At 46.6% G+C, this 15384-nt stretch overlaps 1 protein-coding gene across 5 annotated transcripts in view; it reads left to right on the top strand.

The window, feature by feature from the left end:
* The window catches only part of SCARA3 (scavenger receptor class A member 3), a 48364-nt gene that overhangs the window by 25658 nt on the left and 7322 nt on the right, over positions 1 to 15384 (top strand). For all 5 annotated transcript variants that reach the window (XM_077330972.1, XM_077330936.1, XM_077330953.1 and 2 more), the window contains 2 exons: positions 1125 to 1223; positions 7298 to 8341. In XM_077330972.1, the coding sequence (XP_077187087.1) occupies positions 1125 to 1223; positions 7298 to 8341 (1143 nt within the window). The remainder of the gene's footprint in view (positions 1 to 1124; positions 1224 to 7297; positions 8342 to 15384) is intronic.

Raw genomic sequence — 15384 nt, 5'->3', positions numbered from 1 at the left:
AATTCTTTACTATCTAGTTTACTACACTTTCCTAGGCTGCATCCCAGATTTCCAGGAATTTCTTAACCCGGGGTTGGCAACCCTTCCCCAAAAGTCTCCATCTTTGACAAGCTGGAAAAGTCTTCTCCTGCTTCCTCCTGGCCATGGGATTTTCCATTGCTTGCCTTACACTCTGGCTCTCTGTCTGTCTCTGTCTCTGTCTTCCTCCCCAATGAGGGCCTAAATGGCTTTTTCAAAGTTTGGGAACCTGTGGTTTAGTCTGTTATAAGGTTGCCAGCCCCACCCCCCCCACACACACACACCCAGCCCCAGTGGGTGATGGGAGGGTGGCTGGATCCAGGTTGGAAGATTCTTGGCGATTTGTGGATAGAGCCTAGGGAGAACAGGGACTTCATTGTGGGACATTCCCACAGAGTACACCTTCCAAAGCATCCATGTTCTCCTGGGGAACTGATCTCTGTACTTTGGAGATGACGTACAATTCCAGGGGATTCCTCAGGTCCCCTTAGGAGGCTAGTGTCCCTACTTTGTGGATGGATTAATGAAGCCAGTTGGACACGATCTAGTACCATCTTTGAGGCACCACATGCCTGCTTTTAAAACTCTTTGAATTTGTTTATTATTACATTTATATACCACCCTCCCCTGAGGCTCAGGGTGGTTTACATGGAACACAGCAGAATAGAACAAAACAGACAAATTAGTAGTCATGGTAATAGTAATAACAGTAATAACAATAGAACAAATAGTACAGTTGAACATTAAAACAATAATTAAAACAGCAATTTACGCTGAAGCATACTGACGGACCCGTGGCTGGTTGGATTCCTGCAAAGAGATTCATGGGAGGGGGGCTCGAGGGCCAGTGGAAGGCGTTGATTCAAGTTGACCTCAACCAAATGCTTGGCCGAAGAGCTCCCTTTTGCAGGCCCTGCGGAACTGCTCTGAGTTGTGTTTGTAACTGGCAGGGGAGATGAAAACAACGTGTCTTCCTTTGAGGAGAGTTTCTTGGGATGCTGTCTCAGCAAACCACGGAAGTCCACGATTGTAAAGTTACAGCCCTGAGTTCAAGGTCACCGAAAACAGATGAGAATGTTGTCAAACTTTTCAAATTTTCTTTGCAGTTTTTAAGAAGGTGGACTCTATAGCTTATGACGTTACCTCAGCTCAGACATACTATGAGAAGAAAATAGAGTCGGTCCAGGGGAACCTTCAGGAACTGGGTAAGTGTGCTATTTCCCGTATGAGATTCACCTGTATTGTATGCTCATCAGTGGATGGAGCAGGGGGTGAAAAGAAAAACTAGTTCCAAAGGTTCTGCAATTATTAGATAGAATAGAGATCCTCAAACCTTTTCAGCCTGGGTGCCAGAAAAGGCACTATGGGTCCCAAAGGCTATGCATTGGGGACCCTACAAGAGAGCATAAATTTGCATCTTTGATAATAGCTATATAATTTAAATATTTATTATCAAATTAATTCTTCAGATTTACATTTCTTCCAATACTGGATGTTTAGCCTGGAATTGCCTTGATTCATTCACTCAGTTTGAATGGAGAATTCAAAGAACATCATCAGCAAATTGGTATTTCCCCCTCTGTCATTTCTTTTCCCTACAAAAGAAATCTGACACAATTTCAGCACCAGGCAGTCAACTGTTAATAGTCAAAACACTGTTGAGGTTTCTCAGGGCTACTGTCTCTTTAAATTTTCCTCCTTTTCTCCTTCCTGCTTAGCTTCTTGCTTCCTGTGCTCTCTTATTTATCACACGGGATGCCTGTGTAATATAGCCAGAGGATCTTGTCTGGCTTCCAGGCAATAGAGGTTCAGAGGTGGTTTGCCACTGCCTGGCTACACGTCATGACCTTGATATTCCTTGGAGGTCACCCTTTCTGGCAGAATAAATAAAGGAGGGTAAAGAGTTCTTAGAAAGAACCCATGGAGAACTTTTCGGAGGGCAACTGGGAGAGGTGGGAAAGGTGTCTCACCAATTAGAGGAGAACCCAATTTAAGGAGTCAGCAAATGGAAGAATGTTACCCAGAGGTGTCAAAAAATAAGATGTTCTGCCCCTCTGATATTCAGAAATCGTTTCCAGGATCTGCCTGTAGACAGTGACTCTGGACCACAGGAACAAGGGCTATTCCCCCAACTCCCCTGAAGCTCAGAAGATGTTTCACAGGCCCCTGTGGATGAGAGGATACCTCTTTTGCTCCCTAATATGTTAGGACTAGGAGATGTGTGCTGGTAATTGGGGATTCCCTACTGAGAGAAGGAGAAGCCAAAGTGTGTCAACCAGACTTGTTGTCTCAGAAGGCATGCTGTCTACCTGGTGCAAGAATCAAGGATGTCATGGAAAGGGTAGAAAGACTTGTAAAGCCCAAGGACAGATATCCCTTCCTGCTCATTCACCTGAGATCAAATGAGACTGCCCAGTGCAGTGTGGAGCATATGAAGCAAGTCTATGTGGCCTTGGGGGAAAAAAGTGAAGGACTTGGGAGCTCAGGTTGTGTTGTTGGTGGTTCTTCCTGTTAATGCCCAAGGCTTAGGAAGGGAAAGAAAAATAATGCAGTTAAATGACTGGCTATGGCATTGGTGACATCAGGAAAGTTTTTGGGTTTTGGACCATGGATCAAGCTACCGTGATGAGGTTCTTCTGTTGGGAAATGTTTTGCACCTCACAAGGGTAGGAAAAAATGTCTTTGCGAAGCGTCTTGGTGATCTGGTGAGGAGGGCTTTAAACTAAGTCCAAGCAAGATGTACATTCAAAGCCTAGTTCGATGAAGATAACTGTAGATGGGAACACTGCAGATTTAAAGGGAATGGCACATGAGGAGGGAACTATTAACATAAGAAAGTGAATTTCCTCCAGGCCATGCTCAATTCTGGAGATTTTTGATGGAGGGATCACTTGGGCGTGGAATCGGAGTCACTGTGAGTGGGTAGGTAGTTGTGAGTTCCTGCATTGTGCAGGGGGACTGAATAACCATGGGGATCCCTCCCAATTCTATGATTCTAAGACGTTTCAGCAAAAGAGGAGTCGCTTAAGTCAGGAGGAGACTGCTGGAGCCAGAGGAAAACCTCACCACGAGCAGAATGAAATCCTAAAACCCAGCCCACAAGATGGAGAGCAGACCCCTTCCCAAGGGACAGGGCCCAAGGTGACCCAGGGCTCCCCTCTTCCTTTCCTCACCACAGTGATCCACGGTTTTCACAAGCTTTTTAAAAACCCACTCAATTGAGCTATTAAAATAAAAGATCGCTATAAAACAAGAAGAGTGTGCCAACCTCCCACTGGAGCAGCTGAAAATAACCGCAAGTAGTGATTTTTTTTGTTTGTTTTTAGCAATTACAATGCCTTGGAAAGAAAAAAATAGTTTTGTTTTTATTGGCTGCTAGAAGGCACACAAAGATGAGCTTCCTTAGAGGGAAAGTACTACAAAAATGGACAGTAGGTTCAAAAAGCCGACTATTTCTTTGCAGCATTGAGTGTGTTTTGAGTAAAGAGCAAAATGAAATCCCAAGAGTCAGGATGATGGATCAGTTATAGTGTCAGACCACTTGGTACAAATTCCCACTCTGCCATGGAAGCTTGGTGGGTGATCTGAGACCACTTACACTCTCCCAACCACATAAGGGCCTATTATGCACCGGTGTTTTCCCTTGCGTTCATTCTGCATGTTAATTTGGTTCTATTTTTATTTTTCCTCCCTTGAGCACCCAGTTCACTTTCTGGTCACCTGTTTCCCCAGGTTTTCTGAGAGTAGCTTTGTGGCGCTTCGTCTTGCTTTGCTTCCAAGCTGAAAGTAATTCAGGGGAAAGAGCAAGCAAGGAGCCAGCCATGCAGAGACTGGCCAAGCCTGTCCCCTTCACCAGCTCTGTGGCTGGAGACTTCTTAGCTGCCTGCCCTCAGGCTGGACCCCCGATGGGCATGGGTGGATGGGTAGTGGGAGGGGGCTTTCCAGAGTCACTGACTGGATCCCAGAGATCTGTTCTGCTAAGGGACATTTTCCTCCGCAATGCAAAGCCTTCCTCTAACTCCTCCTTACAGACAAACAAGAAAAACCTTACGATTGCTTGACACCCGCCAGGAGACCAGTTCATATCATTCCACAAAGCAGATGTTATGGCCAGACACTAGAGTTCTGTGGTCTGGCACACAACTGGAGCAATTTCCTCTTCATTAGCACAAACATCAAGGGCTGTAGCTCAGTGGTTGGTTCCATGCCTCGTATGCAGAAGGTCCCATGTTCAGTTCTGTGCATCTCCTAATAGGAGCTCAAGTAACAGCTCTTGGGAAAGACTTTTCTCTATGTGACTGTTCTCTACAACAGACCAGAGTTAGGGGGAGTCATGGCAGAGTGTTAGAACTTCTACTACTCATGCAGAAGGTCTCAAGTTCAATCCTTGGCATCTCCAGATAAAGGAGCAAGAGCAAGCGATGTGCAAGATTTCTACCTGAGATCCTGGTGAGCTGCAGTCAGTAAAAACAGACTTTTCAGTGGATGTATATTGAAAGGGAGTGAACACCAGTGCATTGCCTCCCTTGGGAATCCCAGCTTGTGAGCACATAGTCTATATGTGTAGATTTCTGTCCTATGTCCATTTCTGTCCTATCTTTGCACATAGACTCCATGCTCATAAGTCTGCAGTCATGCAGGGGGGATGGATAGGCACCTGCGCAAGCACCGAGTCATGTCTGACGCTTGGGGTGACGCCCTCTAGCGTTTTCATGGCAGACTCAAAACGGGGTGGTTTGCTAGTGCCTTCCCCAGTCATGACCGTTTACCCCCAGCAAGCTGGGTACTCATTTTACCGACCTTGGAAGGATGGAAGGCTGAGTCAACCTTGAGCCAGCTGCTGGGATTGAACTCCCAGCCTCATGGGCAGAGCTTTCAGACTGCATGACTGCTGCCTTACCACTCTGCGCCACAAGAGGCTCTTCCTCTGCTGCCCCTAGATGCAGTGATTTCAACCTGCCTAGTGCCATCTGCTGAGGGCTAGTGCAAACGCAGCTTCATGTGTTGACAAACAGAGAGTACTAAGCCAGAAGGGCCAGCAGTTTGACTGTGTACAAGGCAGTGTTAACTGTTAGAAAAATCTTTTCTCACAGCTCTTTCCCCAAAGAAAGTGATCCACAGACTCCAAGTTGTGGAGTTTCTTTTTTCTTTGCTGGATTTTCAGACCTGTTGGAAGACTTTTCTTTTCCAAAACTTTGAAAACTCATGTTTCAATACACTGATGTTCTTTGAGAGGTTTCTTAGAATGCTGCTAGGATGTTTTCCAAAATAATATGCATGGCTATTTATTTAGTCTCACTGTTTTTCAGCGATCCTGGTCTTTATGGTCTACTTCTGACTATTCTACTGCTTTTAATATTTTAATTTAGATCATATCCTATATTTTTATATATATGTTTCAATTTCCCTAAGTCCTCCTTGGACCAGATCAGTAGGATAAAAAATATTATAAATGAATGAATGAAGTTTCAGCTCAAAGCCTTTGTGCTGACCGCTTGGGGCAAATCTGCTGATCTTTGCTTGGCACGAAGGTTGACATTTAGCCAGATTTTGCAAGGTATTGGTAACAGGGGAAACAAACCAGAAGACCTCTCTGAGACAGCCTTCAGGGTGAAGTGTAAAACATCTGTTTCGCTGTTAGGCAAGAAATGAAAGCATCTTTTCTGTGTGTGAGTGAAATCATTTGTGACAATCAGCAAACTGTGGTTAGTTTTTCATCAGTCAGCAAATGTTGGATGAAATTTACAAGCGTCTGCAAATGATCAGCACATGTGTGACTCATTGAAGCTGGGGGGGGGAGGATGGAAGCTAGTTTAAATAGATATTTCTGGCTGTGTGGGACAGAATCAAGCAAGGAGCCATTGCTGAGTGGTACAAGGCCTTGCTATGATTGTTCTGGTCCCAGATTCAATCCTTTGCCTCTGCAGCTAAGGGGTGTTAGGGCAAGGGGAAGTTTCCTTGTGTATGTGACCTTGGAGAAAGGCTGCCATTCAGAGACGATAGTATTGCAGGGGACAAGTCAATGGTCAAACTCAGTATAAGGCAGTCAGAGAGTTGGTGTAGTGGTTAGAATAGCCTTTCTCAACTTCTTTACCATTGAGAAACTCCTGAAACATGCTTGAGGCTTCGAGAAACCCCAGAAGTAGCATGATCATATAGAATAAGGTTGGGAAGCAGAGCCGTGTACACACCCAACCAGGAACACTCTGCTTCCCAACCCTCCAGGCCTGTCATTTGGGGGGGGGGGGCAGGTCGACATGATCATATATGGTCATATCACCTGATAGAGTTTCAACAAATTGAAAAAATATATTAAAAGATAACTCCTACCTATTCAGAAAACCCTTCCATGGTCATCAAGAAACCCCAGGGTTTTACAAAACCCTGGCTTAGAAAGCTTGGGTTACAGTGTTGGACTTGGGAGACTGGAGTTCAAATAATGCAGTTCACTTGGATGCTCTTGAGCCCTACACTGGGTTTTTTCACATTCTTGTTTTCTTTGATTTAAATTCTGTTTCTCGGTATGTGTCCCATCCCCGTCCCCCCTCCCCCCCCCATCCCATGATCAACATAACACAAGTTTATGCCAGGCATAAAAACCAGCAGTTTGGGCTTTTCTGCACTCATGGACTTTCCTCACTGGTAAATTCCTTTTCCACGTGTGTTTTGCTCCCTCTAGTGGCCAGTTTGCTATCCCATAGGTTTCTGTCCAACATATCTCCCTGTAGATTTAAATTGCATGTTTTTATGCCAGACATAAATCTGTGTGATATTGAATTGACAACTAGAGGGTGAAAAACACATGCAGAACAAGGGTAAAACCCCAAAGAAACAAGAATTTACAAGCGAGGGAAATGAGAATGCAGAAATCTAAATCCACCTCTTGGTTTTGTTATAAGGGTAAAATGGTTTATGGCTATGGGGATGGATGGGGAAAAATGTGATAGATAGCTGTGTATGATTTCAGTCCTAACCTTGCCATTAGAATCTCGATCCTAAACCAAAACACAACTGATATTCCCAGAATGCTCTGCTGTATGTGCATTCATGGAATTCCATCATATTCAGTTCCCTCTGTGATGCTGGTGGTTATAAATGGGGGGCTCAATCCAGCTTCCTGTGGATAGCTGCCTTCTGGCTGTCCTCAAAGAAAGAGAAGAAACTGCACTTCGTATCCACTGCTCCAGGCCATGATTATAGTTCTTGCATTGTGTGTCTGCAGTCCTTTAAACCATGCTTTCCACCACTTAAACCATGCTCTCCACTCTTCTGTGTCCAGATCAGAATTCTCCAGGCAACTGTTCCTTCTGTCATGACACAGGCCAGCTGGGCCAAGAAATCAGCAAACTGCAGGAGGAGCTGGAGGAGATCCAGAAGAAACTCTTAGCCCAGGACGTGCTCCTCGATCGCACAGCTCAAGCCCACCAAAAGCTATCGTCCACCAACAAAGAGATCACTGGTGATGTGGATGGTTGCTCTTTAGCCATTCAGCAGGTCAACCAGAGTGTGAGTCTCTTCCTAGCCCAGGTGCAAGGTTGGCAGGCAGCCACCTCTGAGCTGGGCAGTTCACTGAAGGAGTTGTCACAGGAGCGGTTTGACATTGAGGCTGCCGTGCAGCAGATGAACTTCACTGTGGGGCAGACCTCCAACTGGATACACGTCATCCAGAGGAAGACGGATGAGGAGACGCTGACGCTGCAGAAGATCATGACCGAGTGGCAGAACTACACCCGGATCTTTGGCGGCTTGCGAGCGACCTCTGCCAAAACCGGGGATCTGGTTAAGAGCATCCAGACCAGCCTGGGTATCGCTTCACAAAGGATCAGCCAGAATTCGGAAGGGATGCACGACCTGGTCCTCCAGGTGATGAATCTGCAGTTACAGCTGGACAACATCTCCTCCTTCCTGGACGACCACGAGGAAAACATGCACGACTTTCAGTACCATACCCGATACACCCAGAACCGGACAGCTGAGCGCTTTGAAACCTTGGAAGGCCGCATGACGTCCCATGAAATCGAAATCAACACTATCTTCACCAACATTAATGCCACCGACAGCCACGTCCACAGCATGCTCAAGTATCTGGATGATGTGCGGCTCTCTTGCACACTGGGCTTCCACACACATGCGGAGGAGCTCTACTACCTAAACAAATCAGTCAGCCTCATGTTGAGCACCACGGACCTCCTACGGGAACGTTTCAGTCTGCTCAGTGCCCGGCTGGACTTTGACATCCGCAACCTCTCGATGATCATGGAGGAGATGAAGACGGTCGACACCCGACATGGAGAGATCCTTCGGAATGTCACCATCTTACGAGGTGAGGAACAGCATGGTGGGAAATGAAGCAGGGATAAAGTGAGATTTCAAGCCTAGAGGGATTTTGGAGCCACAGTTTCTAAACTGTCATTCCTTGTGCCTAGTAGAAAGAAGATGCCTCGGTTGATGTTGGTTCAACTGAGCAACCCAGGGAAGACATAGTGGCTAGAGCAGGGATCCCCCAATCCTTTTAAACCTGCAGGCACCTCGGCAAGTTTGACACACGGTAGAGAGCACAACCACAAAATGGCTTCCAGAGGAGGCAGAGCCAACCACAAAAGATCAAGGAGTTAAGTTATGCACAACTCTAGTATAACGCTTTAACATTTCAGGCAGAAGCTCTGCTTAACAGCATGTCTTTCAGAACGAACATGTTGTTTTAAAATACTGCCTTGCTTTTGCACTGCTTACCTCCAGTCACACAGGGAAGGTCCTCGTGCTGTGGTGGCCGCTGCTGTCAAGAACAACTTTTAAAAAGATCTGCCCAGCCAATTGGTTCTCCAGTGGCCAATCAAGAATCCTGCTGGATTAAAGCCCCCACCTGCCCCATTCTAAAAATACTTGGCTGGTACCAGGAAAGGTGTTAGTGGGCACCACGGCACCTGCCTATGATCCTGAAACCCCAATTTACTTGGACCCCGATGTGGCTTTTGAGTGACTTCCCTCCCTCACTAGGCACTTGTAAGGCCCCCAGACCAGGTTCAGACTTGGGATCGGGCCTGGTTTCCAGACAGCAGCCTTTTCCTTGGCGTTGTTACAGATTGTCATGGGGATCTTGGGGACTGATAGATTGGGGTTGTTTTTCTGTTTGGTTTTGGATTATTGCTCCAGAGCTGGTTTCTTTGGGCTTCAGAACCTAAGAACTAAATGAGTAACAGGCTTCAGGAATAACCCCTGCTCTTCCACAGGCTTATTTTGTCCAATCCTGGCTTTCTGGACACTCCTCGGTAGTCTGAACAACATAGAATCATAGAGTTGGGAGGAACCTCCAGGGTCTAGTCCAGGGGTAGTCAAACTGCGGTCCTCCAGATGTCCATGGACTACAATTTGTGGGAATTGTAGTCCATGAACATCTGGAGGGCCGCAGTTTGACTACCCCTGGTCTAGTCCAACCCACTGCACAGGGAACTCACAACTACCTGCTCACTCACAATGACCCCAATTCCCTGCCCAGATGATGCCCTCCCACACAAAAAAAAGAAACCAGAATCCCTGGCCTGTCTGGTCTGGAGGAAATTTGCCTCCCGACCCCAAAGTGGCATTTCCCTGGGCATGCAAGGAAGGGCCACAAAAGCAAAATACAGACACATCCCTTCCTGTCCTCCTACCCACAATCTACCGAAGTTCATAAATCAGCATTTCTGCAGATGGCTATCTAGCCTCTGCTTAAAAACTTACAAAGAAGGAGAACCCACCACCTCCTGAGGAAACCTGTTCCACTGAGGAACAAGATTATCAGCCTCCATAGATTTTATTTTTTAATATTATCTGCTTTCATTACTGATTCCCCAGTCCAAAGTAGCAGATAACGGTGTGAAAGAATATCTTGGGGGGCAACACATAAATACGTCATCAAAGAAGTTTGAAGACCAATTCTGATTCCAGGAAATCTCCAGTGTCCACTTGGCGGTTGACATCCGCACCCCACCAGTCACGCTGCTTGCTACCGCAACAGAACAGGTGTGCCCCTGAGTAGCAGCACCCGCTCCCCCTTTACACCATGTTTCCCCCATATATTGCATGCATTTTATTCAGATTTATCTGCACATCGTTAAAAAAGATTTATGCGCATCATATGTATAAACAGCATGCAATTGTATTACATGACTTATTAAAATCATATAGCACACATGCACAATACAAACTAATCCACAAATCCACCAGGGAAAAGCAGGGAATGGAAACCAAGAGAAAATATAAACAGGAACCAAATAGGTAACATTCTTGCTTTGCTGAAGGAAATCCCAAACGGGATATATACAAGTTAGCATGTTCGATTAGGCTTCTCTTGAGACAGCTGGGGCTCATTAATGCATGGCAAAGAGCTAGAAGTCTGCATTCATCTGCCCTGATCTGGAACATGCAGCAGTTCTGCCTCATCTCAGGCTCATAGCGGAGAGAGAAAGGCTAGCTTAGGTTCTGCAGCAGAAATGCCAACCATACGGCGCCTGGGGCTGGAACTGGCCCACCCAGGGCTTTTATCCAACCCGCAAGCTATTGTTGGGGGGGGGGGTGGTATGTGGATCAGAAGGGCCTCTATTGGTCCATTTGTGTGATCAGTTGTGTACAGGCAAGGAAGCATGGCAAAAGATGGTCCTTTGGGCCCCAAATGACTAAGGAGGAATTTGTAGGGTTTGGGGAACATGTGGTGGGCTTCCAGCCTTCCAAGGTTTGTAGTGTAATTCCATGTCATCACTCAAACACAACCTTCCTTGCGGGCAGTCCATTCCTGGAACGCGGACCCAAGTGAAGCCTGATGCCCAGTGGACGAGTCTCTGCACACACGAATGCAGCCTCTAGAGAAGGAATAGAAGCAGCTGGTTTCCATTTGACGGAACTGGCATTGCAACGTCAGTTGTAAAACACTCAGTTGGAAACAGCCAAGTGACAAGCCTCTGGCTGCGAAATCTGCTTCCTGGGACAGGAACAGGGCTTGTATTTCATGAAGATGCTTTGCACGTGGGGAACAGAGCTGAGCAAGCAGTAGCAGGGAGTGAAAATCTACAACAGGCATAGCAATGCCATTGTGCGATGTGAGGTTCCCCGTCCAGACCCCACAAGGCGTTCAGCCGCTACTGCTGCCATGCAGTGAATGTTTGGCTGAGATCGGTGCTGAATTTCCAGAACTGGTTCTGGGGTCCACACTGGGATTCCAGAACTGCTGTTGCTTGGGGGAGTGTGTGTCAGAAGGTGGGCTTAGAATCCCAGCATGGAAAGGTTTCCCTTCCCACAAGCGTGAACGTTTCAGCCATGCTTACAAGGAAGGCAGTTTTGGCACTTGCTTGAAACATCACCTCGTGGAACCCCCTCCTTAAGTCTCTGTTCTTGGTCACCAAGGAAATCACCATGGCAGCAATTTTACTACACATTATGAAGGAAGAGGACTGCATAGGGCTGCCAAAAGACCTGGAGAAAAAGGTCCTGTCCCTTTATATATACACATAGATGTGCTGTCAAGAGGCAGCCGTCTCATGGTGACCCCAGTAAGGGACATTCAAGGCAAGGGCAAGCAGAGGTGCTCGGCCACTGCCTTCCCCTTCAGAGCCTTCCACACTAACTCAGCTTTTCTTCTAAGACTGTGGTTCTCAACCTGGGGGCCAGGACCCCTTTGGGGGTCGAACAACCCTTTCACGGGGTCACGGCAGGGCAAGCAGCTTGAGAGGGGGGGAACCACCACTGTTGCTGCTCCTCCTTCAGGTGCCTGCGCTCTGCTGCCACCTGCCAGCCCACATCCCTTTACTGATGTCTCCAAATCAATTTTGTATGAAGGAGAGTGCCTGCACACGAAAGCTCATGCCTTGAATAAATCTTTGTTGGTCTTAAAGGTGGCCCTGGATTCAATTTTTGTTCTTCCAAATCATAGGTTTTCATTACTCGGTTCGTACCCTGCCCTTCTCACCAAGGGGGTCCCAAAGCAGCCGATATTGCTCCTCTTTCATTTAATCCACACAACAGCCTTGCAGGGTAGACTGAGATAGAGCGTTCATCTATCTGGAACAGCAGAAGAGAGCAAGATCGGCATGGTGGGACAAGAGGCAGAAGTGAACTGAGAAACCCCAGTGAAAAAATGTATATAAAAGCATGAACAATGGATCTTCACGCCATTGGTCAGTTTTGGTTTAATTTCTGAGAAAGAACACTTGCATAATTTTATGGTTGGGGGTCACCACAACATGAGGAACTGTACTAAAGAGTCACAGCATTAAGAAGGTTGAGAACCACTCTTCTAAGATCTTCTGAAATTGGTTTGTATCATGTCGCCTTCCAACTCTCCTGGCCCATTAAGAGAGGCTTAATGTGTAGAAACCTGTGCAGTTGAAGCTTTTCATGGCATGGAAATAAAGATGGGTTCTTATATGCCACTTTCCTCTACCCAAAGGAGTCTCAAAGCAGCTTACATTTACCTTCCCTTTCCTCTCCCCACAACAGACACTATGTGAGGTAGAAGAAGAGGAAGAGTTGGGCCCATTCCGCACAAGAATCAATGTGGCCAATTGTTTAGAGTAAGCAATTCCAAAATTTAAAATAGTGGAATTCGGCGTTATGCATACCTGCCTTTGTAGTGCAATTGTTTCCCACAGGTTTTCGGTCTTGCCAAAAATCGCTAGCCAGGAAGCGATTTTTTCTGTGCTTTGTCCCGCCCCTGGCCGTCAATCAAACGAACAGCCAATGGATGGCCGTTATCATGCTCCCGAAAACTCCTTTTCCCTTTAAGACAGGTTTTAAAAAAAAAACACAAGTTGCAATGAACCTGCGTTGATTCGTTGCAACGGAGAGACCCATCTAGCTGGCAGGTGGTGTATGAGCTGGCGATTCATCGCTGCCACGCTCACCCGAGTGAAATCCCCCCCCCCGTGCATGGGCGCGATTTTCGGGCGGAAATAAAGGGAACTTGAAAACGGGCTGTATTGTGCTTGGTGACGAGAGGTGAGCTTTAAAGCAGCTCTGTGGAGGGACTGAAGCCGGAGAAGCCTCGCTGGGTGAATGAAGGCCCGCTGGTTCGTTGCCCTCCGCTCACTCTGAGAAAAAAAAAATGGCGACCGCTTCGCTGGAAGATCAGAGGAGAGAGCCAGGGGGAGGGACTTTGCTGAAACCGCAACAATGGTAACGTACAGAACTTTTTTGCTAGTGTTGCAGATTGGTTGCAAGAGTGTAGCGCTTTCCAGAGGGTGAATCCACTTTTTGGGATTTCCCTGGAAGCGCTACAATGAAGCGCTTTTTGCTGATCGGTTTCAAGAGTGTGGCAGATTGTGTACGATGTTGTGCATAACTGCATTTCAGTAGCGATTACTATTTGCCACACTCCTGCTACAATAAACCTGTGCGGAATGGGCCTTGGTTCTTATATGCTGTTTTTGTCTACCCGAAGGAGTCTCAAAGCGGCTTACAATCACCTTCCCCACAACAGACACCCTGTGAGGTGGGTGAGGCTGAGAGAGCCCTGATATCACTTCTTGGTCAGAACAGCTTTATCAGTGCTGTGGGGAGCCCAAGGTCACCCAGCTGGCTGCATGTGGGGGAGTGGGGAATCAAACCCAGAAGTCCATACTCCTAACCACTACAACCAAGTCTGGTAAATAATGGCCTATTAAACGTCTCTTAAGGGTACAGGACTTTTTCATCCAGTATTGTTGGCAACTTCAAAACTGTCCATAGAGCTGCCGTTTGCCAAGCCTAAGGTTAGAAACAGATCTGTCCTTTTAACTAGGCTCTAGTTTGCCAGGTGAGGTTATTTATCTCAATTTCAAGCAAAGCTTGAGCAGCTGGTTTTCAGCCTTTCTTAAAGGGGCAGGTCATTTTCCTCCACCTTTCTGTGCGAGAGAGAATTGTGACTGGCCCAAGAGAGTCTTCTGCTACACCACGCTGCCTCTCATGTGGCAGTGAGATTCATAAATTAGTTGTGCATTGGATGAAGAAGCACATTCTTTTATAGGGAAAAAGCCTACTCTTTGAGTACCAGTGTGGTGAAGTTGCCAGGCCAGTGGTTGAGGCCTGGAGTAGAGTAAGATCAGCATTTTGGCTAACCACCCTGTAAAGGAGCCTTCTCAGATAGTGGACCTTGCAAAAATCCTGTCAACTATCTCGAGAACTAATCTGTCTCTGCTGCAGATCGGCTATACGGCATAAGGCCTTATTACTGTTGTCCATATGTCTATGTCCGGAATTGGTTTCTGTTTTAAATTTTGTTTTATGTAAATCAAATCTTATGCCAATAAAGGTATCTGAATCTGAAAAAAAATCTGACTAACCACCCTGCCTAAGTCCATCTGGTTAATTCCCACCTGAGAAATGAACTCTCTCATATAGCCCACCTCTTACCATAAGGATGTAACATCCAGCACAGCAGTTTTTATAATTTTAGAGAAAGTGTTTAATTGATTTCAATTTAATTATTTGCGTATTCTAATTTTTAGTAGCATTTATAAATGTCTGTTTTCATATGTTATGACCCACCCAGAGCCTTTTCGGAAAGGGTGGGGTAAAAATATATTAAATTTTAAAAGGAGATTGAGAGGGGACATGATAGCCCTCTTTAAGTATTTGAAAGGTTGTCACTTGGAGGAGGGCAGGATGCTGTTTCTGTTGGCTGCAGAGGAGAGGACGTGCAGAGATGGGTTTAAACTACAAGTACAACGATATAGGCTAGATATCAGGAAAAAAATGTTCACAGTCAGAGTTGTTCAGCCGTGGAATAGGCTGCCTAAGGAGGTGGTGAGCTCCCCCTCACTGGCAGTCTTCAAGCAAAGGTTGGATACACACTTTTCTTGGATGCTTTAGGATGCTTAGGGCTAATCCTGCGTTGAGCAGGGGGTTGGACTAGATGGCCTGTATGGCCCCTTCCAACTCTATGATTCTGTGATTCTTTGATCCACCTACTGCAGCATCAGCCTCTGCAAACCAGACAGATTGGTTTGTCCTTCCTGTTTCTGAGCTCTGGGATGGATTTTTTTTAACTGTGGAAAAAAAGAGCACAATATACAGCTACCAGCAGGCTGGCATAGGCTAGGGCCGTAAGTGGGTACCGCCTCCCGTCTGGCTTGGCTTGGCATGGGCTGGCAGAACGGCTTGAGTAAACAGATGACTGCATCCCCCAGTCTGACGGGCACAGGGGTTTCAAAAGGCTGGCTGGCAGGTTAAAAACACCTGGAGGTTTCCTTTGAGTGGAGCCAGACAGCTCAAGCTGGAAACAGCCTGGCTGCTGTTTATCCAACTGTCTGGGGGGCTGAGCACACCCAGTCCCTGGTCTCTCCCATCCAAGTGGCCAGATAAAATTTGTTTTCGAAGATTTGCACAAAAGCCGGAGAATGGAGAATGGGTTCTCCT

This window comes from Paroedura picta, chromosome 1 (assembly GCF_049243985.1).
Source record: "Paroedura picta isolate Pp20150507F chromosome 1, Ppicta_v3.0, whole genome shotgun sequence".
Classification (NCBI taxonomy): Eukaryota; Metazoa; Chordata; class Lepidosauria; order Squamata; family Gekkonidae; genus Paroedura; species Paroedura picta.
The sequence above is the reverse complement of the archived record's forward strand: the minus strand, read 5'-3'. Positions and strand labels throughout refer to the sequence as shown.